This window comes from Cervus canadensis, chromosome 1 (genome assembly GCF_019320065.1).
Source record: "Cervus canadensis isolate Bull #8, Minnesota chromosome 1, ASM1932006v1, whole genome shotgun sequence".
NCBI classification, from domain to species: Eukaryota; Metazoa; Chordata; class Mammalia; order Artiodactyla; family Cervidae; genus Cervus; species Cervus canadensis.
Genome location: NC_057386.1, coordinates 6541647 through 6559457, shown reverse-complemented (window position 1 = coordinate 6559457; position 17811 = coordinate 6541647). Strand labels below are relative to the sequence as shown.

Sequence of the window (17811 nt, the reverse complement as noted above, 5' to 3'; positions counted from 1 at the left end):
GCTCCTCTGTTGCCGCCCCAAGATCGGGACCCTAACGCCCCTTTCCTGGCACCCTCACCAGGACTCCAAGTGGGGTCTTCCTCTAGCCCTTCCCGCATCCCTGCTCCAGGGGATGTTGCGAGGGCGCACTTGGGTATCAAGTTCCTGGCTAGTCTTCCAGCGCCCTCTACTGGACAGCGCGGGCAGGGGGCGGCCTGGACAGCTGAGTGCGGATCGCTGACCGTCTGGGAGTCGGTCCTCACAACTTCTTGGACCCTCTGTCCAGGGCGAGGCGGTGGGGGGCGCAGGACAGCCCTCAGACATCCCTCCCCAGTCCTTGGCCCGTTCCCTCGACGGGTAGCGACATCGGGAGCCGCCGCGCCTGGGCTCTAGTGAGGACAGACCTCGAGCTGCCCCCAGACTGGCCCTCCTGGGGCGGGACGCTGGGGTGGACCCTCCGGCAGAGGGGCCGGCCCTGTGGGCTCAGGGGCAGGGTCACCGCCATGCTCTCGGCAGCAGGGAGTTTAGGACCCAGGGGCAGCGCGGGGCGGCCCTCCGGGCGGCGGGCGGTCCTCCCCGCACCCTCCCCGCCGAGTGCGCGGCTCGAATGTCGGAGTAGCGGAGTAGCGGCGGCTCCGGCGCTCCCCGTCCTCGGTCTGCGGCGGCGGGGGCTGGCGGCCCCGGCCCCTGCCCGGCCCCCTCCCCCAGCCCCATGCCGCAGCTCTAACCCCGCCGCCCTCCCCCGCGGGGGGCACGTCCCCGTGTCCCCGGCCCGCCCCGTCCAAGTCAGGCGCCATGAACGACCAGTACCACCGGGCGGCCCGGGACGGCTACCTGGAACTCCTCAAGGAGGCCACCAGGAAGGAGCTGAACGCCCCCGACGAGGATGGCATGACCCCCACCCTCTGGGCCGCCTACCACGGCAACCTGGAGTCGCTGCGCCTCATTGTGAGCCGGGGGTGAGTGCCCGCCAGGCCCCGTGGGGGAGGGCAAGAGCCTCAGGGCCCATCTGGAGCCCCTGAGACCACCGCCGCCCAACCCTATGGCATCTTCCCCCCACCTCCTCTGAGCCACCTCCTCCCCTAGGACAAGGCCCGAAGGTGGGACCTGGGAGACTGGCAGTCGTGGGAGGTGGAGACAAGCTGAGGCCTGTGACATTTGTGACCTGGATGTGGGACTTTGCGGGGTGGGGGTGGGGTCCATGACTGTGGTCGGGGCTTCAGAGTGAGGAGAAAGGGGGAGGGGCCGCCTGGGTGGGTGGCACCAGGAAGCCAGAGCAAGGGCAGGAGAAGCCTGGGGAGAAGGGGCAGAAACCTCAGAAGTGGGGCTGCCGATGGAGCTGCTCCTCACTGCCCACCCCCACCCCCCCAGCAGGGGCCCAAGGGGTCCTTCCCACCAGCGCCCACAGCCCGCACACACTGGTTCTCACATAGCTTGCTCCCTGCTCACTCCCGGGATTTATGGGCACTGCCGACAGGACCAAATGTCACTCGGTTCAGCCACCTCATTAACCAGCTCCCTCTGTCCCCCTCCCCCACACGGGCTCCCTCACCCTCCCTTTGGAGTTGTCTGGGGGAACGATTGGGCATTGCCTCCAAGTGTCAGGGCCAGGGAAGGGGTTTGGAAGTAGCAGTTGAGGAATGCGGTGCCCAGGGCCACTGACGTGGGCTCCCTGGGGCTGCCTGACCCTGTGAACCACTTGCCAGCCCCAGCGGTTTAATAAAGAGAAGCCAGGTTGACCCGGACACCAGAGCGGCCCGGACGGGGCAAAGGGAGGCCGGAGATGCCCCCGGAGGGTTAACATGAGAACATCTCAGGGCCTGGGAAATCATGGTGCAGGCAAAGGGGCCCAGCTAATGCCAGGCCCTGGCCTGCGGTTGGAGCATGGGGTGAGCGGGGAGCCCCCCTTTGCCCTCCCTCCACAGCTGCTCCCCGGGCCCAGCAGCAGATTACAGCAGCCCCCAAGACTAGGAGCTGAGCCACGTTCCAAGAGGCCAAGACTGGCCCCTGTCCGTGCCGAGAGGGTACTCAGTGATCCTGCTTGCCCCTCGGAGAAGTTCATAGGAAGAGGGGACAAGGGGGCCCCCTGAGTGCACCAACCCCTCAGTTCCTTCGGAGGGCAAGGGCTGGTGCTTGATGGGGTGTGGGCCTGTTGCCCAGCAACTCATTCCCACATGCAGGACTTGAAGACCAGCAGTGGAAATGAGGAGGGGGGTGCAGGGTGGGAGGAGGAGTGGTCACACAAAGAAGCGATTCTTCCTCCAGCCCCGCGGGGTGGCCTCCTCATTAACTTGGGGCAGAGGGCCTGAGCTAGGCCCTTGAGGGAGGAGGGAGCTTGGAGGAGCCAGCGGACATGTCCCCAGAGGGAAAACAGCCTGGCATGGAGGGGCTGCGTGGGTCCCCGGGACAGGCCCAAGCCAGCCTGCCTCCCGGGGCTCTTGAAGATGCAGCGGCCCCAGGACTGGATGGCAGCTGGGCCCAGGTGGCAGGCTGCCCGCCCCCTCCCCTCCCGTCCTGGCTGCCCCCACGCTCCCCTCCTGGCCCAGGCCAAGACCCAACACCTGCTCTCACACGTGGGCTTGCCAGGCCTGGCCCTGCTCCCTGCAGACATGGCGGGTCCCGGGGACGTGCAGGCACACGCTCACACACTCCCGGGGGCTCGGGCCCAGCACACGCCACTAGTACGCCACCCTTGTACTGGCAGCCGCATTCACCACGCCTGCCGAGAGACCCGGACTCGGCCTTGGCCCACCACCTCTCTGGGCCAGCTCCCCGCCGGGCACCATGAATAATTCACTCCTTTCTCTCTGGGCATCAAATATTTATCCCCTGAGATTCCCAGCCCGCGGTTCTCTTGGGGGAAGGCCCGGCCCTGGCCCCGCCTGCTCTGTCGCCCCCCCTCTGCGAGCCTGGGCTCCCTCTGGGTGGCTCCAGGCTGCGGGTCCGGGTGTCCTGGAGTCGGAGAAGCGATTTCAGGCCGTTGAGTCCCCTCTGGGGTGCCTCTGGGGGGAGCGCAACCAGGCCGGCCGCCTCCCCCGCCTGCAGCCGCTGCCTGCCGACTGTCGGCCTGAGCTTGCGATGGCTCCTCACTCCTCCCCGCGTGTCGTCCCGCAGGGGTGACCCGGACAAGTGCGACATCTGGGGCAACACGCCCCTGCACTTGGCGGCCTCCAATGGCCACCTGCACTGCCTCTCCTTCCTGGTGTCCTTCGGGGCCAACATCTGGTGCCTGGACAACGACTACCACACGCCGCTGGACATGGCCGCCATGAAGGGCCACATGGAATGCGTGCGCTACCTGGACTCCATCGCGGCCAAGCAGAGCGGCCTCAGCCCCAAGCTGGTGGGCAAGCTGAAGGACAAGGCCTTCCGCGAGGCGGAGCGGCGCGTCCGCGAGTGCGCCAAGCTGCAGCGCAAGCACCACGAGCGCATGGAGCGGCGCTACCGGCGCGAGCTGGCCGAGCGCGCCGACTCGCTCAGCTTCTCCAGCCTCACGTCCAGCACCCTGAGCGGCCGGCTGCAGCATCTGGCGCTCGCCGGCCACCTGCCCTACTCGCAGGCCACCCTGCATGGCACCGCCAAGGCGGGCAAGACCAAGATCCAGCGGAAGCTGGAGCGCCGCAAGCAGGGCGGCGAGGGCACCTTCAAGATCTCCGAGGACGGCCGCAAGAGCGTGCGCTCGCTCTCGGGCCTGCAGCTGGGCAGCGACGTGATGTTCGTGCGCCAGGGCACCTACGCCAACCCCAAGGAGTGGGGCCGCGCCCCGCTCCGGGACATGTTCCTCTCCGACGAGGACAGCGTCTCCCGTGCCACGCTGGCGGCCGAGCCTGCGCACTCGGAGGTCAGCACCGACTCCGGCCACGACTCCCTGTTTACCCGCCCGGGCCTGGGCACCATGGTGTTCCGCAGAAACTACCTGAGCAGCGGGCTGCACGGCCTGGGCCGCGAGGACGCGGCGCTGGACGGCGCGGGCCCGCCGCGGGGGCGGCTGCAGAGCGCCCCCAGCCTCGACGACGACAGCCTGGGCAGTGCCAACAGCCTGCAGGACCGCAGCTGTGGGGAGGAGCTGCCCTGGGACGAGCTGGACTTGGGCCTGGATGAGGACCTGGAGCCCGAGACCAGCCCGCTGGAGACGTTCCTGGCCTCCTTGCACATGGAGGACTTCACCTCCCTCCTGCGGCAGGAGAAGATAGACCTCGAGGCGCTCATGCTCTGCTCGGACCTCGACCTCCGCAGCATCAGCGTGCCCCTGGGGCCCCGCAAGAAGATCCTGGGCGCCGTGCGGAGGCGGAGGCAGGCGCTGGAGCGCCCGCCGGCCCTGGAGGACACCGAGCTGTGAGTGAGCAGTGCCTCCGCGGGGATGGGAAGATAGGGCTTGTGTGTAACGCCCTGGGGTGGGCGTGGATCTGCCTTTTGGGGAGGGAGTGGGGGTGATAATAACTAGGTCGTCATCAACTGCAAGAGGCCCCACTTACTTACCAGGGCTTCCCTGGTGTTTCAGATGGTAAAGGATCTGCCTGCAATGCAGGAGACCTGGGTTCAATCCCTGGGTGGGGAAGATGCCCTGGAGGAGGGCATGGCTACCCACTCCAGTATTCTTGCCTGGAGAATTCCATGGACAGAGCAACCTGGCAGACTATAGTCCCTGGGGTCGCAAAGAGTCCCACGCGGCTGTGCAACTAACACTTCCACTTGAAGTTGAGTCGCTGAGTCGTGTCCAGCTCTTGCGACCCCATGGACTGTAGCCCATCAGGCTTCTCTGTCCTTGGGATTTCCCAGGCATGAATACTGGAATGGGTTGTCATTTCCTTCTCCAGAGGATCTTCCCGGCCTAAGGATCAAACCCTGGTCTCCTGCATTGCAGGCAGATTCTTTATCAACTGAGCCATCAGGGAAACCACTTATTTACCCCCTGATTCTGACAAAGAAGCTGCCAATTTACATTGCTAATGTCAAATGCACCTCAATTTTGAAGATGTCAAGATGCAGGAAAATGGGTGTCTTCCTATGGATGCCACACAGTGGTAATCACAGCCAGGCTGTTTTGAGCCCTGCCATCTCCTGGGTACTGGAGATGCCCTTGTGCAAGTTGTCTCAGTTAATCCTCCCCAGCTGTCACGTGAAGGGGCTATATCATCCCCATTTGACAGGTGAGCAAGCGGAGGTTCAGAGGGTTAGAGTAGCTCACCTGAGGTCCTGTTGCTGCTGAGTGCAGAGCTAGGCTTGATCCCTGTGGTTCCAGAGGCTAGGGACAAGGTGACTCCCATGGGATAGAGGGTGTGGCAGTCAGTCATCTCTCCAGATGCCCAAACCCTCAAGGCAGATATTTTGCCTGCTGGTCCCTGAAGCCTGGAACCAGGAACATGGGCAGATGCTCCCAGCAGGGCCAACAGCAGCCTTGAGGGTGGAGTTGTCACCTTCAAAACACCATCATGGGAGCCAAGGGCCACTGTCTCACTGGCAGCGTCGTTGGCCTGTCCCTGGGCTGACTCACCATTGTGACATCCCACAAGCCCAGCAAACACTGCTGCCCCCTTTCGGTCTCTCTGACTTTACGCTGCACAGCTGGGCAGGGGTGGGTGGGGAAGGGCGTCTGGTTTAGAGTTTGGAGGATGGGAGGGCACGCTGCGGCCACTCTGCATCCCTGACCGTCAGCCTGCCCAGGGAAGGCAAGTGGTCAGAATCATTGGTCTTGGCTTAAAATAGTCTCCAAAGATGCTTAGCTCAAGTCTGCTTCTGTCTCTTTCTCCACAGGTAACAGGGGGGCTCCTCTCCCCAGACCAAAATGAGTTGCAAGTTGCCACAGCCCACAGTGGGACCACGAGGTCCTCACCATTGCCAGCCCTGCAGCTCCCCGGCCCCTTCCCCGGAGCAAGGACCATGCGGGTCATCTCTCTTGAACGCCTGTCCACACTCTGCAGTGGAGGGTATGGCCTGGAGGCAACTGGAAGGCCAAGAGAGTGACCCAGAATGTTAATTCTGAGGGGTCTCAGGGCCCCTAAGTCACGTCTATTTGAGTGGCTCTAAAGGACATGTGCATTCGTGGAAGGCCAGCCCCAGTGCCAGGGCAGGGGGAGCTAAATGATGCGCCCGTTAGATGGAAGTGTGGGTAGGGGGATGGGGGCCCTGTCTTGGGGACCAGGGTCTGTCCTCACCCCTCCTCCAAGGGTGCTGTTGTCCTGCTCAGTCTGGAAACTCACCTCCTACATTTTTGTGATAGAAGGGTTTGGGCTGCTCCCCTCCCCACATATACCCCAGGGAGGAGGTCCCAGCTAGACTCTTCAGCCAAATGCCCGAGCTTAGTCCCCGGCCTGTCACTGAGCGTGGCTAGCCCCCTCTCCTTCTTCTACTGGCCATGCTGGGGGTGGGCAGCTGGAGTGCCAGGCTGGGCTGGGGTAGGGTGACTGGTGCCCTTCTGGCATACCCCGGGGCGGGGTCCAGCCTGACTTGGCCCTCCCCACCCTGACCTCGTCCACTCCCTCTCTCCTAGGATGTGCAGCCTGGTTACCCAACCTGTCACCCCCTGCCTAAGGCCCCAGAAGGTCAGGGCCATAGATCCAAGGTGCTAGAGCAACTGGCTGCAGTATTATGGTCTGGCGAGCATGCTCTGGGCTGGGGAAAGGCATCTGCCAAGTGGTTCAGAGTCCCCCAGGCCCAGGAGGGCAGAGACTGGTTGTAGCCAGGTGTCCAGCCGAGTGTGGGCAAGGCCTGTGAGGTGGACCCTGGGAGCCTGAGGATGTGGACAGTCTGAACTCTGATTGTCCGCAGACCCCCAGGGCTCTGTCAGGAGGTTGGTTGGTGGATGTCCCTCAAGCTCTGGAAGCTGCTGGGTGCCTCTCTGGTTCTGCATGGGTAGCAGGTGAGGGAGAGCTTAGCTAGAGTCCCTGCCCCATCATGCTGGTGAGGTCAGCGGAAAGGCCAGCCTCAGAGGGTCCTCAGACCAAGGTCCTGAGTGTGGGAGAGTCACTAAAGCCCACACATGGGGGGCACATATACCCCCATGTGGACGCGTCCTTGCTCCTCTGTCGACAATGGTCCCCCCGTCCCTGATCTTCAGCTTGGAAAGCGGCTCCTACTGGGGGGGGGGAGCATTGCCACAGCTCCCAGCTGCTCCTTCCTGGGGCCCCTGGGCTGGGGCAGGGGAGAGAGAACCCCCACAGAACGCCACAGGCCTCCCTGCTGTGTGTCTATGTTTGAGGATGGCCTCCAGGCACACACGTGCTCCAAGGTGGGGGCGTGATGGAGGTGGCCCCTGTTCCCACACTGAAGGCTTGGCTTCCCTGAGCCCGCCTCAGTCATTCTGCCCGTTCTCTGGGCCTGGGGCCACCCCCACGTGCCGATGCAACTTTCCCGGAGCCCTGGGAGCTGCCCTTCCTCTCCGGTTCCCTGCCCACGGATGGCTTTGGCCCCCTCCCGGTCCTCCCAGTGCTGGGGTGGGGCAGGCTCCCCAATTCCCACCACTGTATGAAGCGCCCCTCCGGCAGGCTCATTATAATTTTTGTAGAAAACATTCTGCATCCTTGTCATGTCTGTGTCTTGGTTTACTCATGTGGGGGGTGGGAGACGGGGGGGGGTGAAGAGAGCAAGAGGGTGGAGGCGGGAGAGGGTCTTTTTGTGTCTACGAGGACCTGGTCCTTTTCCTTGGGGGGGAGAGGGGGTCCTGGGATAGATGGTAGGGCAACCCCCACGCATCTCTGCAGAGCCTCCCTCATCCCCAAGTCTTCACCTTGCTCTCTCTGGACCTAGGATTTAGAGCTGATGGAGAGAGGGGGGTCAGAAGAGCCCCCAGCAGCTGAGTGAGGAGGATCTCAAGACCCAGCCCCAGTGGGGTCTCCATTTCCTTCATCACCCCCAGGAAGCTCGTGGGGCAGTCCTATTTAGTGATGTCCTTTCTCCCAGGGGAAGGCTTGCCCTGAAGCTGCAGGACAATGGGTTCTGTTTTCTCAGCCAAGTCTGGGAAAGGGCCCTGGAGTCATTTTGTTTCTTTCCCTAAGGTTGCTGGGCCCAGTGCTGCTGTCAAGGGCAGTTCAAGACACCCACATCCTTCCAGGATCATCAGAAAGGTTTACAGGAGGACATCAGAGCCACAAGATTGCCCGGCGAGCATCTAGAGGTTCTAGGCCACCTCCTTCCACTTTACAGATGGGAAACGTGAGGCCTACCGAGGAGACCCAGGCCTCCCGATTGCTGCCAGGCGTTCCTCACCCCCATCACCCCCATCACCCCTATCACGCCCATCCCCACCCCCACCTCGGTTGCCATGGGGACCAATAAAGATGCGAGATGCCGCCCTCGGGTGCTCCTCGGCGTTCCGCCACCTCGCGACCCCTATTGGCGGTCCTGGTCACTGCACCTACCTCACCAAAGACCCGCCTCCTGGCGCCGCCGGTCCAGGGACGGACATGGGGGTGAGGAAGCCAGAAGACGAGACAGAACAGACCCGAGCTTCGGCGTGGAGGCGAGACTAACCGGAAGCCGTGGGGGCTGGGGTCCCCACGGGTGGAAGCCTGGGGTGCAGCAGCTGGTGTGGCTCCAGGAGGCCTAAGGGGACTTTAAACACAGCGAAGGGGGCAGATTTATACAGTAGGGATTCACCTTTCTCTGCTCATTCCCCGTAAAATTTAGATCGAGGTTAGGGAAGTTCTGAAATACTAGACTAATCAATGATTCTTAGCTTTGGGGGATTAGAATCTGGTGCCAGTATGGACACTTACCCTGGAAAAATGCACATTGAACACGTTTACACTCACAACTTTCCTCCTGACTCCAGGCAGCTCCTGTAGCCGGTAGAGGTTCAGGGACCCCCGCTTACGAAGCCTTAGGGTTTCCGTGGTGGCTCAGTGGTGAAGAAGCCACCTGCCAATGCAGGAGACATGGGTTCCATCCCTGGGTCAGGAAGATCCCACATGCCTCTGAGCAACTAAGCCCATGTGCCACAACTACTGAGCCTGTGCTCTGAAGCCTGGGAACCACAGCTCTTGAGCCCACACACACTAAACCTCCTGCTCAGCAACTAGAGAAGCCACCGCAATGAGAAGCCCGTGCCCTGCAACGAAGCGTGGCCCCCGCTCACCACAACTAGAGAAAAGCCCTTTTGCAGCGACAGAGACCTGGTGCAGCCAAAAATAAATACATAAATGAAATTAATTTTTAAATAAGAAGGCTTAGTGAGACTGCTGTGACATTACATCGTAAACGAGATTGCGAAGTTGCTGGAGGTGGGGGTGGTGGGATGGATCAGGCAGGAAGGGCCTCAGGGTATGCGGCACATTGTTTTTTTGTTTTGCCTGCTCTTTGTAGCATGCAGGATCTTAGTTCCCTGACCAGGGATCAACCCTGGGCCCCCTGCGTTGGAAGCACAGAGTCTTCACCCCTGGACTACCAGGGAAGACCCAACAAACTTCTCTTTTTACAGGTGAAGTAACTGAGGCCACAGGGCAAGGGGGCTAGCCAAAGATCACGGAGCAGCCAGGTGGGTTAAGTAACGCTAGGTTGCCTGATGCCTCTAGCAGTGCCAGCTGCCTCCTGTTCCCAGGTTAGACAGTCCCGGGAGGTACAGTACTCCATCCTCCCAGCGTGTAGCCTGTGTAACCTCCTCTGAGACCAGCACGGGTTGTTCGGGAGGTGGTCATACTCCAGGAGGCAGCCGGATCTGGGCAGCAACACTGGCTTTTCCCCTCTCCAGATGTTGCCCTAGGGAAGCTACCAGCCTCTCTGAGTGTTCCCTCATTTGTAAAACAGATCTTATATTATGAAAGTGGTACCCGCATGGGTCACTGGGAGGGGGTAACGACATGCTGCCCAGGATTTAGTGCACGTGGGTGAGTAATCACGGCCATCGGTGGGGTCTGAAACGGGCCCACCGGGCACTCCTCGCATCTGTGGTCCTGGCGGCCCAGTAGGTGAGTCCAAGGCAGTTCCAGTGAGCAGTCCTGCTTTTCTGACCCGTATGTGACAAACAAACAGAGCCTATCCTCACCAAACCAGCAGGGGGTGTTGACAATCCAGCCAGCGTCCCCTAGCCAAGGGTGGGGAAGGACCCCTGGAGAAGTCCGAGCTGTGGAGGTGCCCAAGGAGCTGAGTATCTTTTATGGAGGGGGAGTTGCAGACCCACCAGCCTGCCCCCATTTTGCCATTGTCGGAACTTTACCAAAAGCTTTCCCCACTCCTGCGATGTAGGCAGGTGAGGGGTTTTATCCTTCACAGGTGAAGATAATGAGTATCAGAAAGGTTTTCTGATGTTCCCAAGGTCTCCGAAAGTTAAGGAAAGTTCAGGATCCCTCCCCCATGCCCCTTCTGCCACTCCTGCAAGGGCAGGAGGACATTATATACAAGCCCCATTTTACAGGTGTGGCAACCTAGGTTCAGAGGGGCAATGACCTGCTGGGAACTGTGTAAGCCAGGATGTTTAGTCTGGACCATTCACACAGCTGCACTTGGTCAGCTGCCGTCTCAGGGCATGTATCTAGCACTTTCTACATATCGGGCCCAGCAAACCCAGGACAATGGTGTGTCACGGCTCTGTCTCACAGGTAAGGAGACCGGGGCTCAGGCAGGCTTAAGTCATTTCTCCAAGCTTTGGGACTCCCCTGGTGGCTTACACCATAAAGAAACTGCGTGCGATGCAGGAGACCCGGGTTCAATCCCTGGATTGGGAAGATTCCCCTGGAGGAGGAAATGGCTACCCACTCCACTATTCTTGCCTGGAGAATCCCACGGACAGAGGGGCCTGATGGGCTACAGTCCATAGGGTCACAAAGAGTCGGACATGACTGAGTATTGCACAGCACCAAGCTTCTGAGTGCAGAAATGTCAGGGCTGTGGGATTCAAACCCCAAACTCTGGCTCTTTCCATGGCAGTCCCAGACCCATTCACTGAGCTGAATGCTTACTCAGCCTGATTCAGGGGCTCCCTGGGTCAGAACAGGGGCTCCGCTGGCAGGACTTGGGGAGGTGGGATGGGGGACAGACGGGCCTCTCTGCCCCCTCCTGCTCAGCCTTTAACTATACCACTCATGGCTCTCTGCCTGTGTGTACATGTGTGCCCGTGTGCGCCCACGTGTGGATGGGTGTATGTGATGTAGCTGAGGACCTGCACATGGATCCGTGCAAGGACAGGGTGTGATGGACCCAGCGCGTCCTGGGAAGCTTGTATTTACTTGTGAGCTTCAGTGTGCTTCTGTGTCTCTGTCATTTTCCCCATTTGTCTTTGCCTCGGGGTTTCCAGGTTTTCCAGAGGAGGGATATGTGCACATGAATGTGTGTGTGTGTGTGCGCACACACACACACAGAGGGCTTCATGGCTTGGTCTAGAGTCTACTTTATTTTTTAAATATTTACTTATTTGGCTGCATAGAGTCTTAGTTGTGGCACACAGGCTTAGTTGCCCCAAGGCATGTGGGACCTTAGTTCTCTGACCAGGAATTGAACCCACGTCCTCTGCCTTACCAGGCAGAGTCTCAGCCCCTGACCCACCAGGGATGTCCCTGGAGTCTATTTTAGGCTCCTCCTCCCCTCTGTTGTCTGTTGCCAGGGCCCCGGCTCCTTTAGACGGAAATGTTGACACTCCGGCCCCATCCCTCGCCCTGAGCAGAGGGTTCCCACGAAGCTTCCTCCAGCCCTCACTCAGTGACTGGCTTGTTGGGGAGTCAGAGCCCCGGGGCGGGGGTGGGCAATAGGGGGAGAAGGGCCGGTGGTCCAGAAGGCAGGGAATGGGGTAGAGAGGAATCAACCTTTCAGGGCAGTCTGGGTACCGAGGGGCCTGCTGGGCCCTTCTAGGGGCTGCAGTGCCCAGACTGTCCTCCCAGCCCTGATATTTGCTGGGAGGGCTGACTTGCTGTTTCAAGCCTCAGTATGTTCGTCTGTAAATGGGGATAATTATACCCCACGTCACAGACCAGCTGTGAGGATAAACTAGCTAAAAGCACTTAGCTCAGCCTTGACATCCAGTAGGTAGAGAACCAGCCCGGGGACCGGGGGGCAGGGAATCTGGGGACGGGGGAGGGCTCAGTGGGCATCAGCCAGGCCTCGGCATCCCTGAGCTGTTGGCAGAGAGCAGTGACACGCTGGGCTGAAGCCCATGTTAACACACCTTCCGCACAGTCATGCAGAAGGGAAGTGGGGGGATTATCACACTCCTGAACCCCGGTGCTTCACACACACACACACACACATGCAAAATGTGGGCAAGGACGAGAGCAACATAGAGGAAGTGAGTTTGTTCAGGCCTTTTCCTCACTGGAAACAGAAACCATTTATGAATATCATTACTGACACCAATATATATTGGATTTAAATCATATCAATAGCCAAAACAACATTGCCAAGGAATGGCATTTGTGATAGTGTATCTACTTCCAACCTTTGCCCTTTTATTACCTTCCTGGTAAAGAACATATTAACAGTATCACCTTCATCCACTCCAAATCACCCTCTCAGAAAACTGAGGCCCAGAGAAGCCAAGTGACTTACCTAAGGTCACACAGCAAGGACCGGAATCTGTGTACAAGAGTTGCAGCCCTTACTCCCCGCTCCAGCCCTGGCACTGGCCCCCCAGGCCCCCCACACACCCGTCAGGCTATTCCATACCCCAGAGTCACTCACTCACGCTGGCTATGGTGTTGCCCTGGTCCGGGGGGAGGGACCAGATGACCCTTAGAAAGCGTCACAAGGCAGGAGGCTGGGCTGCTAAGAGCCCCAGCCTTGGGTTTTCAAGGACCTAAGATGCTGAGGAAGCCTCAGTGACTGTAAGGTGAGGACAGACGATGGCCCCAGAGCCTCAGCAGCATCCCCACCAGATCCAGGTTGGGCCCCTTTCCTTCACTGCTCTTGCTTCCTTGACCTGCCTCTGGTCCATAACCAACCTGGCTTTGTCCCTGTAGAAGGGCGGGATGGAGGCTGCAGGTAACTCTGGCACCCCGTGGAGGGTCCCTGGAGGCGAGGCTGATGCTGAGACACCCCGTCCCTGTGGTCCTGCCCTGCTGGATCCAGAAGCTTCGGGTGCTGCTCCCACTCTCAGCTGACCAAGGTCTGAGCCAGCAGCCCGGCCACTTCTCCCCGGTGCACTCAGCCCCACCCCTGTGAATAATGCCACTTGCCTCGTGGAACTGGGCCTTTGATGATTTGGGGTTGGCAGGAATGGGTGGAAGACAAGAAAGGGTTAAAGACCCATTCACCTAGATTTAGAGCAAGAAAGGTTGCCCTGGTGGCAGGAGGTGTCTCTCTAGTCCACCCTGTGCCCCCCAGACTCCCGGTTCCAACCCTCCAGGTCTCCAAACCCATCCCTGACTCTCAGGGATCCCCCTCCAGGCCCTGGGTCCCAGGCAACGCTGTCTGCCACCCTACCCCAACCACAACAGTAATTAACCCCAATGAACCCCAGCAAGTAAAGATCTGGATGGCAGAAGGGAGGAATCATCGCTGCCCCAGGGTGGGGAACTCCAGAGTCTCCCAGGAAGACCCAACCCAGCATCATCTAACACCACACCCCCCCACCCCATGCTATTACTGATGCCTAGGTAGGTCCATGAGCACCCAGCCCCTTGGGGGTCTGGAGTCTTCTTTATCATCTGTTTTTTAACTTTTTAAAAAAAGCACAAAGTAAAAAAAAAAAAAAAAAAAGCACAAAGTCTACCTTTTAAAAAAACATATATATATATATACTTATTTGGGGCTTCCCAGGTGGTGCTAAAGAACCCACCTGCCAATACAGGACATGTAAGAGACCCGGGTTCGATCCCTGGGTGGGGAAGATCCCCTGGAGGAGGACATGGCAACCCACTCCAGTGTTCTTGCCTGGAGAATCCCGTGGACAGGGGAGCCTGCCAGGCTACAGTCCATGGGGTCACAAAAATTTGGACACTAGAGTTGGAGCTAGAACTTGGCCGCCTTCAAAGACCCAGCTGAGTAATTCAGACTTTAGGTTGTGGTCTAGTCATCTCTACAGTGGGAGTATACACACAATCTACTGGGATACAGGAAGAAAATATTAAAACTCTTATTGATATTTATCTCCCTCCTTTTTAGTGTATGTGAAGCTACTAAGGCTCAGAAAGGTTGAGTAACTTACCCAAGGTCACACAGCTAGTAAGCATGCCAGACTGCAAAGCTGTCACATGCACCGAGTCTTGTGCAGACAGGTGAGAGGTTGAGCGGGAGCAGAGGCTGGTGCAGAGCAGAGCGGCCGGGAGGCGTAGACGGCCCCCAGCCCTGGCTGTCTCTGCCTGGCATCCCACTGTGGGCAGAGGGCCAGGAGCTTGCCCAGGCCTGTCCCCCCCAGGACCTGTTGTGAGAATCCAAGCAGAGAGTCTTGATGGCAGCAGGCCTGCCTGGCCAACCACCCAGAGCCTTTCACCCCAAGCTTTGTTCTCAGATCTTTCTCATCTTTGCTGGGAGCTAGAAGGCAGTGGACCAGGGCTGAGAACCCGGAAGGAGCTCACAGAGAGGACTGAAGAATTTGGTAAATCGGCCTCTCAGCCACTCCATACACTCGGTCGTCAACCCCATGGCCAAGGGACCTCAGATGCCAGAATCACCCTGCTTTCCCACACTTCAGCGTGCTACATTTATGGGTGACATTTACCATCTGAATTATACCTCTTAAAAAAAACCATTACCGATTTTGAAAATAAAAAATGGAAGTATAGTTGATTTACAATACTGTGTTAGTGTCAGGCACATAGCAAAGTGATTCAGGCATATATATATATATATTTTTTTTTTTTCTTTTTTCTGGTTATTTTCCACTGTAGGTTATTCCAAGATCTTAACCATAGTTCCCTATTCTATACAGTAAATCCCTTTTGGCTGATCTATTTTATGTATAGTATTTTGTATCTGGAAATGATTACTTTTATTCATGTATCTGGCTGCATTGGGTCTCAGTGGCTGCATACAGAGTCTGAGTTGCGGCATGTGGAATCCTAGTTTTCCGATTAGTTCCCTGACCAGGGATTGAACCTGGGCCCCCTGCATGGGGAGCACAGAGTCTTAGCCACTGATCCACCAGGGAAGCCCCAAGCTCTTTCCATTTTGAAGCAAAATCTGCTTTGCTGCTTTGTTTTTGCCCTGGTTGACTTTACTGAGGTCTGATTAACTATAATAAAACGCACGCCTGTGGAGTGTGCAGGTTAGTGACTTTTGACAGATGTATACACACCCATGTAAACACCACCACAATCACCATCTGGATCGTTTCCACCCTCCCAGAAAGGTTCCTCATGTCCCTTTGCAATAAACGTCCCCCACCCACCCCTCCCCAGGGAAGGATGGATGTGATTTCGATCGCTATACATTAGCTCCCCCTGTTCTTGAACTTCACATAAATGGGATCACGTAGTAATTGCAGCTTCTTACCCTCCACCTAATGTCTGTGAGATTACATCAGTTCATCTACCCTCTTGCCTCTGCCAATGCCTTTTTATTGCGTAGGTTGTGTGAAGGTATCATATTTAGCGTGTCCATTCTCCTGGTGGCGGACATTTAGGCTGTTTCCAACTTGGCTCTAATGAACAATGCTGCGATGATCCTTCAGGTTCAGGTCTTTATGTGGATACGTTTTCATTCCTATTGGGTGAATATCTGGGAGCTGAATTACTGCGTCATAGGTTAAGCATACAGAACTTCCCAGGTGGCGCTAGTGGTAAAGAATCCAATGGGTTTAAGCTGAGGCTCCAATGGGCTTCCCGGATGGCTCAGTCTCAGTGGTAAAGAAGTGCTAGGCAGATACACAGGAGACGAGGGTTCCATCCCTGGGCTGGGATGATCCCCTGGTGGAGGGTGCGGCAACCCACTCCAGTATTCTTTCCTGGAGAATCCCATGGACAGAGGAGCCTGGCGGGCAACAACCATAGGATTGCACAGTCGGACAAGACTGAAGCAACTCAGCACACACTTCAGGGTAAGTGTATGTTTATCTTAAAAGGAACTGTCAAAGTGTTTTCCAAGGGGTTTGCACCACTTTGCACTCTCCTCAACAACAAATGAGAGGTCCGTGACTTCACATCCCCTTGCCAAGGATCAGCACTGCCCGGCTATTTAATTTTAGCTATGCTCTGGATCTGAAGGGCTCTCTCTTACTGGGATTTTAATGTGCGTTTCCCTCGAGACTAATGACATAGAACATCTTTTCCTGTGTTTATTGGCCATTTGTACCTTTTCTTTGGTGAGCTGTCTATTCAAGTCTTTCGGATTTTGTTAGTCCCCCATCTCCCAACCTACAGCCCCTCCCCTGGCCGTCGCCACCTGCAGTATACCTTCTTGTTTTACGTGGGTTCTAAATTAAGGCTGCCTCTCTCCAAGGAGACTCCAGTCAGCCCCACCCCACAGGGATTCTTCGCTCCTCTGAACTCCTTCAATACACATCTGCCTCTGCTTCTGTTTAACACAGCATCTGCCTCTGTATAGTATCACTTAGATGTCCAAAGGGTGGAGGAGGCTGGAGAGGGGCTTCTTGGTAACAGGAAGTTCACAAGCAGTGGGATTCTGCCCTTACAGAATTATGATGTTGCACACTAATGGCAACTATGCTTTTCAAAATTATAGGTATCCCCCTCCCTGAAAATGACAGACTATCTGAGAAAGAGGAACATGAAGGTGGAATGGGGAGGGGGAAAGGCACCCCCCACCCCATGCCTCTGTCTTAAGAATCTCTGATATAAACAAAAGATGATTGGGCTTGGAGGAGATGTCCTGGATTTGAGTTCTAGTTCTGCTATTTAGTAACTGTGCGGGGAAGGGGGGGGGTCTGTGGGCAGATCTGGGCCTCCATCAAGTAAATGAGCATGACGTCATCCGCTGGGAGTTGTGGGGTTTACACAAAACCTGTTAAGTACGAAGCCTTGGTAAACTGTAAGGAATCAGGTGTGTTTGCTTGGGTATGTATGTGTTGGCCTGTTAAATTACAAACTCTTTAGAATATCGATCTGGTAAAGAAACTCTTGCCTTTATATGTATTAAAAAAAAAAGTTGGAGGGATAAACGCACAAGAAATCAGGAAGGAAAACGCGAAGGAAGATAAAGGAATCCAAGTCCTAAGCGTTCCGGACTCTTCCGGTTTCTCTTCCGTTTCCTCCCCGCCTGCTCCTCGCCTTCCCCTCTCCCTTCTCCTCCCTCCTCCAAAGGGCTCCTGCCCCCAGAGCTGCCGCCCCCATCACGCCAGGCCTCGTTTTAGAGGGACCGCCATAGGAAACCAGGACTTCCGAGTGAAAAAAGAGAAAAGACAATCAGAAGTGGCGGAGGATGTTTGCACGACACAGCGGCTTTGCTCCCAGGGCCAAGGCCAGCCTCCCACAGCGCGGGTTAGGGCCTGGGCCGATGGAAGGGCCAGGACGGGTGCTGCTGCCGTCTCCAGGGCCCTTTGCGGTGGCCTCCAGCCCCGGGGCACCCCTGAGTGAGCGGTACCGCAGAGCGACCCCACCTGGGTGGTCAGCTCTGAGTGCGTATTTTCTCTACAGCAATCCCTTCTCAGAGACAGCTCTCCGCGTGCCGCTGCTAAAGCCGGATTCAGAGGGGAGCGCCCCCCACCCCACCATCTCTCGGAGGCTTGAGCGAGGCCTTGAACTTTCTGTCCCATGAATTCACACATCTTTCCCGGCACTGTTTTAGGTCTTGAAGATAAGACTGGAGAAAAAGCGGCCAAGTGAGGCCTGCCGGTACCAGCGTCCCCTCTGTGGGTGGAGAGAGGGGACGAATGTCCGTGTCGGCTGTGGAGCGGCTGCTAAGTGCTACTGGGAAGGTCCCACAAACCCGAGCAGGGTGCGGCGCCGGAATTACATAAGAGTTATTTGAGGTCAGGCGGTCGGGAAAGTCCTGGGGGTTGAGGGTCTCTACGGG

At 57.6% G+C, this 17811-nt stretch overlaps 1 protein-coding gene and 1 non-coding gene across 3 annotated transcripts; one reads left to right on the top strand and one right to left on the bottom strand.

Annotated features, from left to right (window-relative positions):
* Positions 1-548: 548 nt before the first annotated feature.
* USH1G (USH1 protein network component sans) lies at positions 549-7487 on the top strand. Of its 2 annotated transcripts, XM_043460149.1 has the most exons (3): positions 550-938; positions 3094-4314; positions 5734-7487. In XM_043460149.1, the coding sequence occupies exons 1-3, from the start codon at positions 775-777 to the stop codon at positions 5735-5737; spliced, it is 1389 nt and encodes a 462-aa protein (XP_043316084.1). In that variant the 5' UTR covers positions 550-774; the 3' UTR covers positions 5738-7487. The 2 variants fall into 2 exon arrangements, with proteins under 2 accessions (XP_043316110.1, XP_043316084.1); XM_043460175.1 differs by lacking the exon at positions 5734-7487 and having other exon boundaries at positions 549-938; positions 3094-4318.
* A 1807-nt stretch (positions 7488-9294) lies between these two features.
* TRNAG-UCC lies at positions 9295-9367 on the bottom strand. Its single transcript has one exon. It is a non-coding gene; the product is annotated as a tRNA-Gly (tRNA).
* Between the last annotated feature and the right edge of the window lie 8444 nt (positions 9368-17811).